Here is a 19,130-nt window from a genome sequence, read left to right on the forward strand (position 1 = left end):
GTACGTAGTGGTAAGGGTAGTAGGGTGATGGTGGTAAGGGTAGTAGGATGATGGTGGTACGTAGTGGTAAGGGTAGTAGGGGTGATGGTGGTACATAGTGGTAAGGGTAGTCGGGTGATGGTGGTAAGGTTAATTGGGGCGATGGTGGTACGTAGTGGTAAGGGTAGTAGGAGTGATGGTGGTACGTAGTGGTAAGGGTAGTAAAGTGATGGTGGTACATAGTGGTAAGGGTAGTAGGGTGATGGTGTTGTATGTAGTGGTAAGGGTAGTAGGGGTGATGGTAATACGTAGTGGTAAGGGTAGTAGGAGTGATGGTGGTATGAAGTGGTAAGGGTAGTAGGGTGATGGTGGTATGTAGTGGTAAGGGTAGTAGGGTGATGGTGGTATGTAGTGGTAAGGGTAGTAGGGTGATGGTGGTATGTAGTGGTAAGGGTAGTAGGGGTGATGGTAATACGTAGTGGTAAGGGTAGTAGGAGTGATGGTGGTACGTAGAGGTAAGGGTAGTAGGGTGATGGTGGTACGTAGTGGTAAGGGTAGTAGGGTGATGGTGATATGTAGTGGTAAGGGTAGTAGTGTGATGGTGGTACCCTACTTGGGTAGTAGGGTGATGGTGGTACGTGGTGGTAAGGGTAGTAGGGGTGATGGTAATACGTAGTGGTAAGGGTAGTAAGGTGATGGTGGTACGTATTGGTAAGGGTAGTAGGGGTGATTGAGGTACATAGTGGTAAGGTTAGTAGGGGTGATTGTGGTACGTAGTGGTAAGGGTAGTAGGGGTGATGGTGGTACATAGTGGTAAGGGTAGTAGGGTGATGGTGGTACGTAGTGGTAAGGGTAGTAGGGTGATGGTGGTATGTAGTGTAAGGGTAGTAGGAGTGATGGTGGTACGTAGTGGTAAGGGTAGTAGGGGTGATGGTGGTAAGGGTAGTAGGGTGATGATGGTACGTAGTGGTAAGGGTAGTAGGGGTGATGGTGGTACGTAGTGGTAAGGGTAGTAGGGGTGATGGTGGTACGTAGTGGTAAGGGTAGTAGGGTGATGGTGGTATGTAGTGGTAAGGGTAGTAGGGTGATGGTGGTACGTAGTGGTAAGGGTAGTAGGGGTGATGGTGGAACGTAGTGGTAAGGGTAGTATGGTGATGATGGTAAGGTTAATAGGGGTGATGGTGGTACGTAGTGGTAAGGGTAGTAGGGGTGATGGTGGTACGTAGTGGTAAGGGTAGTATGGTGATGGTGGTATGTAGTGGTACGGATAGTAGGGTGATGGTGGTACGTAGTGGTAAGGGTAGTAGGGTGATGGTGGTAAGGGTAGTAGGATGATGGTGGTACGTAGTGGTAAGGGTAGTAGGGGTGATGGTGGTACGTAGTGGTAAGGGTAGTAGGGTGATGGTGGTACGTAGTGGTAAGGGTAGTAGGGTGATGGTGGTATGTAGTGTAAGGGTAGTAGGAGTGATGGTGGTACGTAGTGGTAAGGGTAGTAGGGGTGATGGTGGTAAGGGTAGTAGGGTGATGATGGTACGTAGTGGTAAGGGTAGTAGGGGTGATGGTGGTACGTAGTGGTAAGGGTAGTAGGGGTGATGGTGGTACGTAGTGGTAAGGGTAGTAGGGTGATGGTGGTATGTAGTGGTAAGGGTAGTAGGGTGATGGTGGTACGTAGTGGTAAGGGTAGTAGGGGTGATGGTGGAACGTAGTGGTAAGGGTAGTATGGTGATGATGGTAAGGTTAATAGGGGTGATGGTGGTACGTAGTGGTAAGGGTAGTAGGGGTGATGGTGGTACGTAGTGGTAAGGGTAGTATGGTGATGGTGGTATGTAGTGGTACGGATAGTAGGGTGATGGTGGTACGTAGTGGTAAGGGTAGTAGGGTGATGGTGGTAAGGGTAGTAGGATGATGGTGGTACGTAGTGGTAAGGGTAGTAGGGGTGATGGTGGTACATAGTGGTAAGGGTAGTCGGGTGATGGTGGTAAGGTTAATTGGGGCGATGGTGGTACGTAGTGGTAAGGGTAGTAGGAGTGATGGTGGTACGTAGTGGTAAGGGTAGTAAAGTGATGGTGGTACATAGTGGTAAGGGTAGTAGGGTGATGGTGTTGTATGTAGTGGTAAGGGTAGTAGGGGTGATGGTGGAACGTAGTGGTAAGGGTAGTATGGTGATGATGGTAAGGTTAATAGGGGTGATGGTGGTACGTAGTGGTAAGGGTAGTAGGGGTGATGGTGGTACGTAGTGGTAAGGGTAGTATGGTGATGGTGGTATGTAGTGGTACGGATAGTAGGGTGATGGTGGTACGTAGTGGTAAGGGTAGTAGGGTGATGGTGGTAAGGGTAGTAGGATGATGGTGGTACGTAGTGGTAAGGGTAGTAGGGGTGATGGTGGTACATAGTGGTAAGGGTAGTCGGGTGATGGTGGTAAGGTTAATTGGGGCGATGGTGGTACGTAGTGGTAAGGGTAGTAGGAGTGATGGTGGTACGTAGTGGTAAGGGTAGTAAAGTGATGGTGGTACATAGTGGTAAGGGTAGTAGGGTGATGGTGTTGTATGTAGTGGTAAGGGTAGTAGGGGTGATGGTAATACGTAGTGGTAAGGGTAGTAGGAGTGATGGTGGTATGAAGTGGTAAGGGTAGTAGGGTGATGGTGGTATGTAGTGGTAAGGGTAGTAGGGTGATGGTGGTATGTAGTGGTAAGGGTAGTAGGGTGATGGTGGTATGTAGTGGTAAGGGTAGTAGGGGTGATGGTAATACGTAGTGGTAAGGGTAGTAGGAGTGATGGTGGTACGTAGAGGTAAGGGTAGTAGGGTGATGGTGGTACGTAGTGGTAAGGGTAGTAGGGTGATGGTGATATGTAGTGGTAAGGGTAGTAGTGTGATGGTGGTACCCTACTTGGGTAGTAGGGTGATGGTGGTACGTGGTGGTAAGGGTAGTAGGGGTGATGGTAATACGTAGTGGTAAGGGTAGTAGTAGTGATGGTGGTACGTAGTGGTAAGGGTAGTAGGGTGATGGTGGTACGTAGTGGTAAGGGTAGTAGGGTGATGGTGGTAAGGGTAGTAGGGTGATGGTGGTACGTAGTGGTAAGGGTAGTAGGGTGATGGTGGTACATAGTGGTAAGGGTAGTAGGGTGATTATATATATATTTTTCTAACTTAATTGAGGAAAATAAGAACAATCCGAAATTCCTTTTTAATACTGTCGCAAAGCTAACTAAAAAGCAGCATTCCCCAAGAGAGGATTACTTTCACTTTAGCAGTGATAAATTCATGAACTTCTTTGAGGAAAAGATTATGATTATTAGAAAGCAAATTACAGACTCCTCTTTAAACCTGCGTATTCCTCCAAACCTCAGTTGTCCTGAATCTGCACAACTCTTCCAGGACCTAGGATCAAGAGAGACGCTCAAGTGTTTTAGTACTATATCTCTTGACACAATGATGAAAATAATCATGGCCTCTAAACTTTCAAGCTGCATACTGGACCCTATTCCAACTAAACTACTGAAAGAGCTGCTTCCTGTGCTTGGCCCTCCTATGTTGAACATAATAAACGGCTCTCTATCCACCGGATGTGTACCAAACTCACTAAAAGTGGCAGTAATAAAGCCTCTCTTGAAAAAGCCAAACCTTGACCCAGAAAATATAAAAAACTATCGGCCTATATCGAATCTTCCATTCCTCTCAAAATTTTTAGAGAAGGCTGTTGCGCAGCAACTCACTGCCTTCCTGAAGACAAACAATGTATACGAAATGCTTCAGTCTGGTTTTAGACCCCATCATAGCACTGAGACGGCACTTGTGAAGGTGGTAAATTACATTTTAATGGCATCGGACCGAGGCTCTGCATCTGTCCTCGTGCTCCTAGACCTTAGTGCTGCTTTTGATACCATCGATCACCACATTCTTTTGGAGAGATTGGAAACCCAAATTGGTCTACACGGACATGTTCTGGCCTGGTTTAGATCTTATCTGTCGGAAAGATATCAGTTTGTCTCTGTGAATGGTTTGTCCTCTGACAAATCAACTGTAAATTTCGGTGTTCCTCAAGGTTCCGTTTTAGGACCACTATTGTTTTCACTATATATTTTACCTCTTGGGGATGTTATTCGAAAACATAATGTAAACTTTCACTGCTATGCGGATTACACACAGCTGTACATTTCAATGAAACATGGTGAAGCCCCAAAATTGCCCTCGCTAGAAGCATGTGTTTCAGACATAAGGAAGTGGATGGCTGCAAATTTTCTACTATTAAACTCGGACAAAACAGAGATGCTTGTTCTAGGTCCCAAGAAACAAAGAGATCTTCTGTTGAATCTGACAATTAATCTTAATGGTTGTACAGTCGTCTCAAATAAAACTGTGAAGGACCTCGGCGTTACTCTGGACCCTGATCTCTCTTTTGAAGAACATATCAAGACCATTTCAAGGACAGCTTTTTTCCATCTACGTAACATTGCAAAAATCAGAAACTTTCTGTCCAGAAATGATGCAGAAAAATTTATCCATGCTTTTGTCACTTCTAGGTTAGACTACTGCAATGCTCTATTTTCCGGCTACCCGGATAAAGCACTAAATAAACTTCAGTTAGTGCTAAATACGGCTGCTAGAATCCTGACTAGAACCAAAAAATTTGATCATATTACTCCAGTGCTAGCCTCTCTACACTGGCTTCCTGTCAAAGCAAGGGCTGATTTCAAGGTTTTACTGCTAACCTACAAAGCATTACATGGGCTTGCTCCTACCTATCTCTCTGATTTGGTCCTGCCGTACATACCTACACGTACGCTACGGTCACAAGACGCAGGCCTCCTAATTGTCCCTAGAATTTCTAAGCAAACAGCTAGAGGCAGGGCTTTCTCCTATAGAGCTCCATTTTTATGGAACGGTCTGCCTACCCATGTCAGAGACGCAAACTCTGTCTCAACCTTTAAGTCTTTACTGAAGACTCATCTCTTCAGTGGGTCATATGATTGAGTGTAGTCTGGCCCAGGAGTGGGAAGGTGAGCGGAAAGGCTCTGGAGCAACGAACCGCCCTTGCTGTCTCTGCCTGGCCGGTTCCCCTCTTTCCACTGGGATTCTCTGCCTCTTGCTGGGGCTCTCTCATGCCGTCCCTGGAGGGGGTGCGTCACCTGAGTGGGTTGATTCACTGTTGTGGTCATCCTGTCTGGGTTGGCGCCCCCCCCTTGGGTTGTGCCGTGGCGGAGATCTTTGTGGGCTATACTCAGCCTTGTCTCAGGATGGTAAGTTGGTGGTTGAAGATATCCCTCTAGTGGTGTGGGGGCTGTGCTTTGGCAAAGTGGGTGGGGTTATATCCTTCCTGTTTGGCCCTGTCCGGGGGTGTCCTCGGATGGGGCCACAGTGTCTCCTGACCCCTCCTGTCTCAGCCTCCAGTATTTATGCTGCAGTAGTTTATGTGTCGGGGGGCTGGGGTCAGTTTGTTATATCTGGAGTACTTATCCTGTCCTATTCGGTGTCCTGTGTGAATCTAAGTGTGCGTTCTCTAATTCTCTCCTTCTCTCTTTCTTTCTCTCTCTCGGAGGACCTGAGCCCTAGGACCATGCCCCAGGACTACCTGACATGATGACTCCTTGCTGTCCCCAGTCCACCTGGCCATGCTGCTGCTCCAGTTTCAACTTCCACCTGACTGTGCTGCTGCTCCAGTTTCAACTGTTCTGCCTTATTATTATTCGACCATGCTGGTAATTTATGAACATTTGAACATCTTGGCCATGTTCTGTTATAATCTCCACCCGGCACAGCCAGAAGAGGACTGGCCACCCCACATAGCCTGGTTCCTCTCTAGGTTTCTTCCTAGGTATTGGCCTTTCTAGGGAGTTTTTCCTAGCCACCGTGCTTCTACACCTGCATTGCTTGCTGTTTGGGGTTTTAGGCTGGGTTTCTGTACAGCACTTTGAGATATCAGCTGATGTACGAAGGGCTATATAAATAAATTTGATTTGATTTGATGGTGGTACGTAGTGGTAAGGGTAGTAGGGTGATGGTGGTAAGGGTAGTAGGGTGATGGTGGTAAGGGTAGTAGGGTGATGGTGGTACGTAGTGTTAAGGGTAGTATGGTGATGGTGGTACGTAGTGGTAAGGGTAGTAGTGTGAATGAACTAACAAGACGATGTTATTGGCTGTCAGAGTGTAGGAACTTACAGAGACGATGTTATTGGCTGTCAGAGTGTATAAACTTACAGAGACGATGTTATTGGCTGTCAGAGTGTAGGAACTTACAGAGACGATGTTATTGGCTGTCAGAGTGTAGGAACTTACAGAGACGATGTTATTGGCTGTCAGAGTGTAGGAACTTACAGAGACGATGTTATTGGCTGTCAGAGTGTATAAACTAACAGAGACGATGTTATTGGCTGTCAGAGTGCAGGAACTTACAGAGACGATGTTATTGCGTAGTTCCAGCAGGTGGTTCCGGAGCAGTTTTACATCTTTAGAGGTGGAGGCTCCAGCGTCCATCACAAACAGCCTCTCTGAGATCTGCAGGTCGTTGCCAAACCTGTTCCGGAGCTCCTTGAGTAGAGGCCTCTCCTTGTCGTATCCAAACTCCCCTCCAGCCCCCCGAGGCAGGCAAGCCACGTCAGCATGAGTCCCCACAAGGACTACCGTCAGCGGGCTATGGATGCGACCTCCAAACGCTGGGGACGGACACACTGTGTTACCGGTCAGCTCAACATTCCACTACAGATACTCCTAACTAAACCTCTATACCTGATTCCTAACAAACTCATTCAAGCCATGTTCTACTGTATGGATGTAGTCTCTTAAAGCAACACTGAACTGTCTGTCATGTGATGTTCAGACAGGCTGGAACCATGACAACATAGGAGAGAGGAGATGAGTCCGGAGCGAGAGGTCAAGCTTTAGAGAGGAGGAGGGGAATATGACAAGGCAAAGTAGACAGATACAGGATGATTATTTTCTACTAAAAGATATTTGATGATTTGATGAATGACTAGTGAAGGTATAGTGAGTCTATGTGACTGGCTTACAGATGTTATCCTGAGAGACTAGCATGTTGAACCAGTATGTGGTCTGGCTGAGGGTTAAGGTCAGGAGAACAAGCTGCAGAAACAGCAGTGAAACAGACTGGATCTAGAAGCAGTGAAACAGACTGGATATAGAAGCACTGAAACAGACTGGATCTAGAAGCACTGAAACATACTGGATCTAGAAGCACTCAAACAGACTGGATCTAGAATATATTTCTTTTTAAATGACTTGTTGTTTATTTTGCTTAACAGGTGCTCTGAGATGATGTAATGAAAAGGGGGTACGTACCTATAGTATCCTGTGGCAGTGTTAAGGCCTTCAACATGTTGAGCCAGTATGTAGCCTGGCTGAGCTGAGTCTCGTAGGGTTCCTCCAGACTGAACAGCACCAGGTGGATGGCTGTAGGGTCATTGGCAGCAAAGTAGTCGTAAGAACAGTAGTACACAGGGTTACCACTGAACTCCCAAACACTGAAGTCTCCTACACCTAGAGACAGAGAGACAGTCACAGAGAGAGACATACAGAGAGACAGTCACAGAGAGAGACAGAGAGAGAGAGACAGTCACAGAGAGAGACAGACAGAGAGAGACAGTCACAGAGAGAGACAGACAGAGAGACAGTCACAGAGAGAGATAGAGAGAGAGACAGTCACAGAGAGAGACAGACAGAGAGACAGTCACAGAGAGAGACAGAGAGAGAGAGACAGTCACAGAGAGAGACAGAGAGAGAGAGACAGTCACAGAGAGAGATAGAGAGAGAGAGACAGTCACAGAGAGAGATAGAGAGTTTAATGAATAGAGCACAAAAGGTTTTAAGGGTTAGGGGTTAAAGGAGGATCTTCTATGACTGGAACTCATCTAGTAAAGGTCAAGGGTTAGGGGTTAGAGGAGGATCTTCTATGACTGGAACTCATCTAGTAAAGGTTAAGGGTTAGGGGTTAGAGGAGGATCTTCTATGACTGGAACTCATCTAGTAAAGGTTAGGTCTTAGAGCAGTGTTTCCCAAACTCGGTCCTGGGGACCCCAAAGGGTGCACGTTTTGGTTTTTGCCCGAGTACTACACAGCTGATTTCAAAGCTTGATGATGAGTTGATTATTTGAATCAGCTGTGCAGTGCTGAGGCAACAACCAAAACATGCACCCTTTGGGTCCCGAGGACCGAGTTTGGGAAAGGCTGGGTTAGAGGATCGGGGTCAGACTAGTATTCACCATTGATGTTAGTGTTCTGGATGTCGATGGCTCTGGTGGCGAGGTCGTCGGCTGAGGAGAGTGCGTTGGTGACGGGGCTGAACACTTCCAGGACTCCCTTGGTCAGGCTGGGCTCAAACATCATACTGCGACTACGCACACAGACGTTCTCACAGCCAGGATACAGGTTGGAGATACTCACGGACACTACAGAGACACACATAATGAATATAGACACAGATGTTCTCACAGCCAGGATACAGGATGGAGATACTCATGGACACTACAGAGACACACATAATGAATATAGACACAGACGTTCTCACAGCCAGGATACAGGATGGAGATACTCATGGACACTACAGAGACACACATAATGAATATAGACACAGACGTTCTCACAGCCAGGATACAGGTTGGAGACCGAAGTCAAGAAGAGAATTTAATATATCTAATAATATACGTTGTAACCAGCAGGTGGAGCTGCTACCTCACAGAACAATACATACACCTAGTAGATATACTGTCTAGATTTACTAAACTACAGTACTGTCTAGATATACTAAACTACAGTACTGTCTAGATATACTATACTACTGTCTAGATTTACTATACTAATGTCTAGATATACTAAACTACAGTACTGTCTAAATATACTAAACCTCAGTACTGTCTAGATTTACTATACTAATGTCTAGATATACTAAACTACAGTACTGTCTAGATATACTAAACTACAGTACTGTCTAGATATACTATACTAATGTCTAGATATACTAAACTACAGTACTGTCTAAATATACTAAACTACAGTACTGTCTAAATATACTAAACTACAGTACTGTCTAAATATACTAAACTACAGTACTGTCTAGATATACTAAACTACAGTACTGTCTAGATATACTAAACTACAGTACTGTCTAGATATACTAAACTACACCACTGTCTAGATATACTAAACTAATGTCTAGATATACTAAACTACAGTACTGTCTAAATATACTAAACTACACCACTGTCTAGATATACTAAACTACACCAATGTCTAGATATACTAAACTACACCACTGTCTAGATATACTAAACTACACCACTGTCTAGATATACTAAACTACAGTACTGTCTAGATATACTGAACTACAGTACTGTCTAGATATACTAAACTACACCACTGTCTAGATATACTAAACTACACCACTGTCTAGATATACTAAACTACACCACTGTCTAGATATACTAAACTATACTACTGTCTAGGAATACTAAACTATATGACCATACTGTCTAGATATACTAAACTACACTACTGTCTAGATATACTAAACTTCACTGCTGTCTAGATATACTAAACTACACTACTGTCTAGATATACTAAACTACACTAATGTCTAGATATACTAAACTACACTACTATCTAGATATACTAAACTATACTACTGTCTAGGAATACTAAACTACACCACTGTCTAGATATACTAAACTACACCACTGTCTAGATATACTAAACTACACCGTCATCTAGATATACTAAACTACACTACTGTCTAGGAATACTAAACTACACCGTCATCTAGATATACTAAACTACATGACCATACTGTCTAGATATACTAAACTATACTACTGTCTAAATATACTAAACTACATGACCATACTGTCTAGATATACTAAACTACAGTACTGTCTAGATATACTAAACTACACTACTGTCTAGATTTACTATACTAATGTCTAGATATACTAAACTACAGTACTGTCTAGATATACTAAACTACACCACTGTCTAGATATACTAAACTACACTGCTGTCTAGATATACTAAACAACACTAATGTCTAGATATACTAAACTATACTATACTACTGTCTACATATATTAAACTATACTACTGTCTAGATATACTACACCACTGTCTAGATATACTAAACTACACTGCTGTCTAGATATACTAAACAACACTAATGTCTAGATATACTAAACTATACTATACTACTGTCTACATATATTAAACTATACTGCTGTCTAGATATACTAAACTATACTACTGTCTACATATATTAAACTACACTACTGTCTAGATATACAAAAATACACCACTGTCTAGATATACTAAACTACACCACTGTCTAGATATATTGAACTACACTACTGTCTATAAATACTAAACTGAATGACTTTGGCTTCTCTCCCTTCCCGAGGACAAATACTTTCCTCTAGACACAGATTAAATATATGACAGATAGGAGTGTCTATAGTCAGCCACCATCCTCAGTAGCTTTCCATCTAAGTTGTCAATGCCAGGAGGTTTATCGTGAAATTCTTACAAGTCAATGTGCGGGGGTACAGGCTAGTTGAGGTAATTTGTACATGTAGGTAGGGTGAAGTGACTATACATAGATAATAAACAGTAGTACAGGTTAAAGGTCATTTGTACATGTAGGTAGGGGTGAAATGACTATGCATAGATAATAAACAGTAGTACAGGTTAAAGGTCATTTGTACATGTAGGTAGGGGTGAAATGACTATGCATAGATAATAAACAGTAGTACAGGTTAAAGGTCATTTGTACATGTAGGTAGGGGTGAAATGACTATGCATAGATAATAAACAGTAGTACAGGTTAAAGGTCATTTGTACATGTAGGTAGGGGTGAAATGACTATGCATAGATAATAAACAGTAGTAGAGATTAAAGGTCATTTGTACATGTAGGTAGGGGTGAAATGACTATACATAGATAATAAACAGTAGTACAGGTTAAAGGTCATTTGTACATGTAGGTAGGGGTGAAATGACTATGCATAGATAATAAACAGCGAGCAGCAGCAGTTTAAAAACAAAGGGGGGGGGGGGTTACTGTAATAGTCCGGGTGGCCATTTGATTAATTGTTCAGCAGTCTAATGGCTTGGGGGTGGAAGCTGTTCTGGAACCTCTTGGTCTTGGACTTGGCACTCTGGTACCGCTTGCCGTGCGGTAGCAGAGAAAACAGTCTTTGACTTGGGTGACTGGAGTCTCTGACAATTTTATGGCCTTTCCTCTGACACTGCCTATTATATAGGTCCTGGATAGCAGGAAGCTTGGCCCCAGGGATGTACTGGACCGTACGCACTTTGCATTTTTGATGGTTTATCTGAGGGCATAGCGGGATTTCTTATAAGCGTCCAAATTAGTTTCCCTCTCCTTGAAAGCGGCAGCTCTAGCCTTTAGCTTGATGTTGATGTTGCCTGTAATCCATGGCTTCTGGTTGGGATATGTATGTATGGTCACTGTGGGGACGACGTCGTCAATGCACTTATTGATGAAGCCGATGACTGAGGTGGTGTACTCCTCAGTGCCATTGGATGAATCCCGGAACATATTCCAGTCTGTGCTACTAAACAGTCCTGTAGCGTAGCATCCGCGTCATCTGACCACTTCCGTATTGAGTGAGTCACTGGTGCTTCCTGCTTTAGTTTTTGCTTGTAAGCAGGAATCAGGAGGATAGAATTATGGTCAGATTTGCCAAATGGAGGACTAGGGAGAGCTTTGTATGCATCTCTGTGTGTGGAATAAAGGTGGTCTAGATTTTTTTTTCTCTGGTTGCACATGTGACATGCTGGTAAAAAGTTGGTAAAACTGATTTAAGTGTGGCTGCATTAAAGTCCCGGCCACTAGGAGCGCCGCTTCTGGGTGGTGGTAAATAGACGGCTACGAATATCATAGATGTGAACTCTCTTGGTAGATAGTGTGGCCTACAGCTTATTATGAGGTACTCTACCTCAGGCGAGCAATACCTCGAAGCCTCCTTAATATTAGACATCGAGCAACAGCTGTTACTGACAAAAAGACACAACCCCCACCCCTTGTCTTACCAGACGTAGCTGTTCTGTCCTGCCGATGGAAAACGCAGCCAGCTTTTATCTTTAATTAATCTTTCATTATCCGTGTCGTTATTCAGCCCCGACTCGGTGAAACATAAGCAGTTACAGTTTTTACATTTTTTACATTTATTTTTTATTTAACTAGGCAAGTCAGTTAAGAGCAAATTGTTATTTACAATGACAGCCAACCAAAGGGCAAAAGGCCTCCTGCGGGGATGAGGGCCTGCGATTAAAATAAAATAAACAATATACACTGCTCAAAAAAATAAAGGGAACACTAAAATAACATATCCTAGATCTGAATGAATGAAATATTCTCATGAAACACTTTTTTCTTTACATAGTTGAATGAGATGACAAAAAATCACACAAAAATTATCAAATGGAAATCAAATGTATCAACCCATGGAGGTCTGGATTTGGTGTCACACTGAAAATTAAAGTGGAAAACCACACTACAGGCTGATCCAACTTTGATGTAATGTCCTTAAAACAAGTCAAAATGAGGCTCAGTAGTGTGTGTGGCCTCCACGTGCCTGTATGACCTCCCTACAATGCCTGGGCATGCTCCTGATGAGGTGGCGGATGGTCTCCTGAGGGATCTCCTCCCAGACCTGGACTAAAGCATCCGTCAACTCCTGGACAGTCTGTGGTGCAATGTGGCGTTGGTGGATGGGAGCGAGACATGATGTCCCAGATGTGCTCAATTGGATTCAGGTCTGGGGAACGGGCGGGCCAGTCCATAGCATCAATGCCTTCCTCTTGCAGGAACTGCTGACACACTCCAGCCACATGAGGTCTAGCATTGTCTTGCATTAGGAGGAACCCAGGGTCTCACAAGGGGTCTGAGGATCTGATCTCTGTACCTAATGGCAGTCAGGCTACCTCTGGCGAGCACATGGAGGGCTGTGCGGCCCCCCAAAGAAATGCCACCCCACACCATGACTGACCCACCGCCAAACCGGTCATGCTGGAGGATGTTGCAGGCAGCAGAACGTTCTCCACGGCGTCACCAGACTGTCACGTCTGTCACATGTGCTCAGTGTGAACCTGCTTTCATCTGTGAAGAGCACAGGGCGCCAGTGGCGAATTTGCCAATCTTGGTGTTCTCTGGCAAATGCCAAATGTCCTGCACGGTGTTGGGCTGTAGTAAGCACAACCTCCACCTGTGGACGTCGGGCACTCATACCACCTTCATGGAGTCTGTTTCTGACCGTTTGAGCAGACACATGCACATTTGTGGCCTGCTGGAGGTCATTTTGCAGGGCTCTGGCAGTGCTCCTCCTGCTCCTCCTTGCACAAAGGTGGAGGTAGCGGTCCTGCTGCTGGGTTGTTGCCCTCCTACGGCCTCCTCCACGTCTCCTGATGTACTGGCCTGTCTCCTGGTAGCGCCTCCATGCTCTGGACACTACGCTGATAGACACAGCAAACCTTCTTGCCACAGCTCGCATTGATGTGCCATCCTGGATGATGGCACATCATGGGTTGTAGATTGGGTTGTAGATTCCGTCTCATGCTACTACTAGAGTGAAAGCACCGCTAGCATTCAAAAGTGACCAAAACATCAGCCAGGAAGCATAGGAACTGAGAAGGGGTCTGTGGTTCCCACCTGCAGAACCACTCCTTTATTGGGGGTGTCTTGCTAATTGCCTATAATTTCCACCTGTTGTCTATTCCATTTGCACAACAGCATGTGAAATTTATTGTCAATCAGTGTTGCTTCCTAAGTGGACAGTTTGATTTCACAGAAGTGTGATTGACTTGGAGTTACATTGTGTTGTTTAAGTGTTCCCTTTATTTTTTTGAGCAGTGTATATATATATATATATATATATATATATATGACCAGGCAGTGCTGGTAGAATGTCCAGATAACATGCAGTAGAATGTCTAGATAACATGCAGTAGGATGACAGCAAGGTCAACAACAGACCCAAGACAACAACACAGCATGGCAGCAACACATCATGACAAGAGAGACAACACTACATAAAGAGAGACCCAAGACAACAACACAGCATGGCAGCAACACATCATGACAAGAGAGACAACACTACATAAAGAGAGACCCAAGACAACAACACAGCATGGCATCAACACATCATGACAAGAGAGACAACACTACATAAAGAGAGACCCAAGACAACAACACAGTAAGGCAGCAACACAACATGACAAGAGAGACAACGCTCTCCAAAGAGAGACCCAAGACAACAACACAGTATGGCAGCAACACAACATGACAAGAGAGACAACGCTACATAAAGAGAGACCCAAGACAACAACACAGTATGGCAGCAACACAACATGACAAGAGAGACAACGCTACATAAAGAGAGACCCAAGACAACAACACAGCATGGCAGCAACACATCATGACAAGAGAGACAACACTACATGAAGAGAGACCCAAGACAACAACATGGTAGCAACACAAAACATGGTACAAACATTATTGGACACAGACAACAGCACAAAGGTCAAGAAGGTAGAGACAACAATACATCACGCAAAGCTGCCACAACTGTCAGTAAGAGTGTCCATGATTGAGACTTTGAATGAAGATTCTGAGATAAAACTGTCCAGTTTGAGTGTTAGTTGCAGCTCGTTCCAGTCGATAACTGCAGCGAACTGAAAAGACGAGCGACCCAGGGATGTGTGTGCTTTGGGGACCTTTAACAGAATGTGACTGGCAGAATGGGTGTTGTATGTGGAGGATCAGGGCTGCAGTAGATATCTCAGATAGGGGGGCGTGAGGCCTAAGAGGGTTTTATAAATAAGCATCAACCAGTGGGTCTTGCGACGGGTATACAGAGATGACCAGTTTACAGAGGAGTATAGAGTGCAGTGATGTGTCCTATAAGGAGCATTGGTGGCACATCTGATGGCCGAATGGTAAAGAACATCTAGCCGCTCGAGAGCACCCTTACCTGCCGATCTATAAATTACGTCTCCGTAATCTAGCATGGGTAGGATGGTCATCTGAATCAGGGTTAGTTTGGCAGCTGGGGTGAAAGAGGAGCGTTTACGATAGAGGAAACCAAGTCTAGATGTAACTTTAGCCTGCAGCTTTGATATGTGCTGAGAGAAGGACAGTGCACCGTCTAGTCATACTCCCAAGTACTTGAATGAGGTTATGTAAGTTAATGTCTCGTTGGTAGGATAGACTCGAACGGAGATCAATCGAGTTTATTCTCCAGTGATTGCACGTTGGCCAATAGAATGGATGGTTGAGGCGGGTCACTTGACAACAAATTCTCACAAGGCACCCCAATCTCCTCCCACTGTTCCTCCGTATTTTCTTCATAGGAATGACAGGGATTTGGGCCTGGTCTCGGAGAAGCAGTAAATCCTTCGCGTCAGACTCATTAAAGAAACATAAACATTATGTACAAAATAAGTTGCAAAAAAATATTGAATAGGACAGTTGGCTATGAACACATGAAATGCCATCCGCAGCCTCTGGCGCCATTCTCAATCATGGTTCAAAAAAGGTTGGGAAGCACAATACAATACTACCATACTGTCTATACACTATACTGACTGTTTACTATACTACCATACTGTCTATACACTATACTGACAGTTTACTATACTACCATACTGTCTATACACTATACCGACTGTTTACTATACTACCATACTGTCTATACACTATACTGACTGTTTACTATACTATCATACTGTCTATACACTATACTGACTCTTTACTATACTAGCATACTGCCTATACTGACTCTTTACTATACTACCATACTGCCTATACTGACTGTTTACTATACTACCATACTGTCTATACTGACTGTTTACTATACCACCATACTGTCTATACACTATACTGACTGTTTACTATACTACCATACTGTCTATACTGACTGTTTACTATACCACCATACTGTCTATACTGACTGTTTACTATACCACCATACTGTCTATACTGACTGTTTACTATACTACCATACTGTCTATACTGACTGTTTACTATACTACTACACTGTCTATACACTATACTGACTGTTTACTATACTACCATACTGTCTATACTGACTGTTTACTATACTACCATACTGTCTATACTGACTGTTTACTATACTACCATACTGTCTATACTGACTGTTTACTATACTACCATACTGTCTATACTGACTGTTTACTATACTACCATACTGTCTATACTGACTGTTTACTATACCACCATACTGTCTATACTGACTGTTTACTATACCACCATACTGTCTATACTGACTGTTTACTATACCACCATACTGTCTATACTGACTGTTTACTATACTACCATACTGTCTATACTGACTGTTTACTATACCACCATACTGTCTATACTGACTGTTTACTATACTACCATACTGTCTATACTGACTGTTTACTATACTACCATACTGTCTATACTGACTGTTTACTATACCACCATACTGTCTATACTGACTGTTTACTATACCACCATACTGTCTATACTGACTGTTTACTATACTACCATACTGTCTATACTGACTGTTTACTATACTACCATACTGTCTATACACTATACTGACTGTTTACTATACTACCATACTGTATATACTGACTGTTTACTATACTACCATACTGTCTATACTGACTGTTTACTATACTACCATACTGTCTATACTGACTGTTTACTATACCACCATACTGTCTATACTGACTGTTTACTATACCACCATACTGTCTATACTGACTGTTTACTATACCACCATACTGTCTATACTGACTGTTTACTATACCACCATACTGTCTATACTGACTGTTTACTATACCACCATACTGTATATACTGACTGTTTACTATACCACCATACTGTCTATACTGACTGTTTACTATACTACCATACTGCCTATACTGACTGTTTACTATACCACCATACTGTCTATACTGACTGTTTACTATACCACCATACTGTCTATACTGACTGTTTACTATACCACCATACTGTCTATACTGACTGTTTACTATACCACCATACTGTCTATACTGACTGTTTACTATACCACCATACTGTCTATACTGACTGTTTACTATACCACCATACTGTCTACTGGCTGTTTTCCTGTCAAAGAAAGCCCTTGGCCAGAGACATGAACATCTTAATAATATGAACCCACTATGGTGAGTTGGGGTAGAGATAAGGAATAACTTATCTTGGGGCTTGATATGTTGCTACGTGGCTACGGTTCATGCTCAGCCATTAAAACCAGTGTGTCCCTGTGTGTGTGTCCCTGTGTGTGTGTGTGTGTGTCCCTGTGTGTGTGTGTGAATCCTACCTGCAGCCTTGCCATCCATGGGTGAGTTGGGGTGTCGTGGGGTGTTGTTACCCCGTGGTCGTCTCCTCCTGAAGAAGCCCCTTAGGATGCCACACTTCAGACTCTCCAGGAGGGAGCTCTTCCCACAGCCACAGTGGCCCAGCAGCTTCAGCTTGACCCGAGGCTGGGGGGTGCTGGTGGGACGCAGAGCCTGGATGTAGCTGCCTTTATGGTTGTTCTGGAGAGGGGGACGGGGAACAATCAGATCATATAACAAAGAGAAATACTACTATAGACCTGAGGTAGTGGTGGAAACTTCTCTGAATGGACACTTCCATTCTGTCATATGCTGAGAAAGAGAAGGAGGGAGAGAGGGAAGGGAGAGAGGGAGGGAGGGAGAGAGGGAAGGGAGAGAGGGAGGGAGGGAGGATGGGGAGGGAGGATGGGGAGGGAGGGAACGGAGGGATCGAGGGAAGATGGGAAGGGAGGGAGGGAGGGAACGGAGGGAGGGAGGGAAGGGAGAGAGGGAGGATGGGGAGGGAGGGAACGGAGGGAGGGAGGGAAGGGAAGGGAGAGAGGGAGGGAGGGAGGGAGATTTTTGTCGTTGTTTTGTTTTAGTTTTTCAGTTGCTTTGGCAACGTAAACACGTTACGTATGCAATAAAGCCGCTTTGAATTGAATTGATAGAGAGATCGAGAGAGAAAAAAACGATGGGACCTGGAATGGGACCTGGCATGGGACCTGGTATGGGACCTGGCATGGGACCTGGCATGGGACCTGGAATGGGACCTGGTATGGGACCTGGTATGGGACCTGGCATGGGACCTGGCATGGGACCTGGCATGGGACCTGGCATGGGACCTGGCATGGGACCTGGCATGGGACCTGGAATGGGACCTGGCATGGGACCTGGCATGGGACCTGGCATGGGACCTGGAATGGGACCTGGAATGGGACCTGGCATGGGACCTGGCATGGGACCTGGCATGGGACCTGGAATGGCATGCTGATCTGATGCAGGTTGAGGTTAAAGGGGTGGCAGGTAGCCTAGTGGTTAGAGTGTAGAGGTGGCAGGGTAGCCTAGTGGTTAGAGTGTAGAGGTGGCAGGTAGCCTAGTGGTTAGAGTGTAGAGGTGGCAGGTAGCCTAGTGGTTAGAGTGTAGAGGTGGCAGGGTAGCCTAGTGGTTAGAGTGTAGAGGTGGCAGGGTAGCCTAGTGGTTAGAGTGTAGAGGTGGCAGGTAGCCTAGTGGTTAGAGTGTTGGGCAGTTAACCCACTGTTTCTAGACCAGTTAACCCACTGTTCCTAGACCAGTTAACCCACTGTTCCTAGACCAGTTAACCCACTGTTCCTAGGCCAGTTAACCCACTGTTCCTAGGCCAGTTAACCCACTGTTCCTAGGCCAGTTAACCCACTGTTCCTAGGCCGTCATTGAAAATAAGAATTTGTTCTTAACTGACTTGCCTGGTTAAATAAAAAAAGAATTTAAAAGAAACAATGTAATGTGGAGGACCACAGAGATGTGTGGTAGTACCTTCTTCAGTTTAACCAGCAACACAGCAACATGCTCCTGCTGCTCCTGCACTGCCAAATCTTCTGCTGTTTTACCATCCTGAGGGACAGAGAGGGAGAAAGAAAAGGGGGAGAGAGTGAGAAACACAAACGATGCTGTATAGTAGGGATGTAACTGTATAGTAGACACGTAACTGTATAGTAGGGATGTAACTGTACAGATGTAACTGTATAGTAGGGATGTAACTGTATAGATGTAACTGTATAGTAGGGATGTAACTGTACAGATGTAACTGTATAGTAGGGATGT

General features: G+C 44.4%; 1 protein-coding gene across 4 annotated transcripts in view; it reads right to left on the reverse strand.

Annotated features, from left to right (window-relative positions):
- The window catches only part of dapk1 (death-associated protein kinase 1), a 181,177-nt gene that overhangs the window by 17,352 nt on the left and 144,695 nt on the right, over positions 1–19,130 (reverse strand). For all 4 annotated transcript variants that reach the window (XM_031829527.1, XM_031829528.1, XM_031829525.1 and 1 more), the window contains 5 exons: positions 18,843–18,920; positions 17,333–17,549; positions 8,193–8,378; positions 7,273–7,470; positions 6,370–6,629 (listed from right to left, as the gene is read on the reverse strand). In XM_031829527.1, coding sequence (XP_031685387.1) covers positions 6,370–6,629; positions 7,273–7,470; positions 8,193–8,378; positions 17,333–17,549; positions 18,843–18,920 — 939 coding nt within the window. The remainder of the gene's footprint in view (positions 1–6,369; positions 6,630–7,272; positions 7,471–8,192; positions 8,379–17,332; positions 17,550–18,842; positions 18,921–19,130) is intronic.

Source organism: Oncorhynchus kisutch, linkage group LG8, assembly GCF_002021735.2.
Source record: "Oncorhynchus kisutch isolate 150728-3 linkage group LG8, Okis_V2, whole genome shotgun sequence".
Taxonomy (NCBI): Eukaryota; Metazoa; Chordata; class Actinopteri; order Salmoniformes; family Salmonidae; genus Oncorhynchus; species Oncorhynchus kisutch.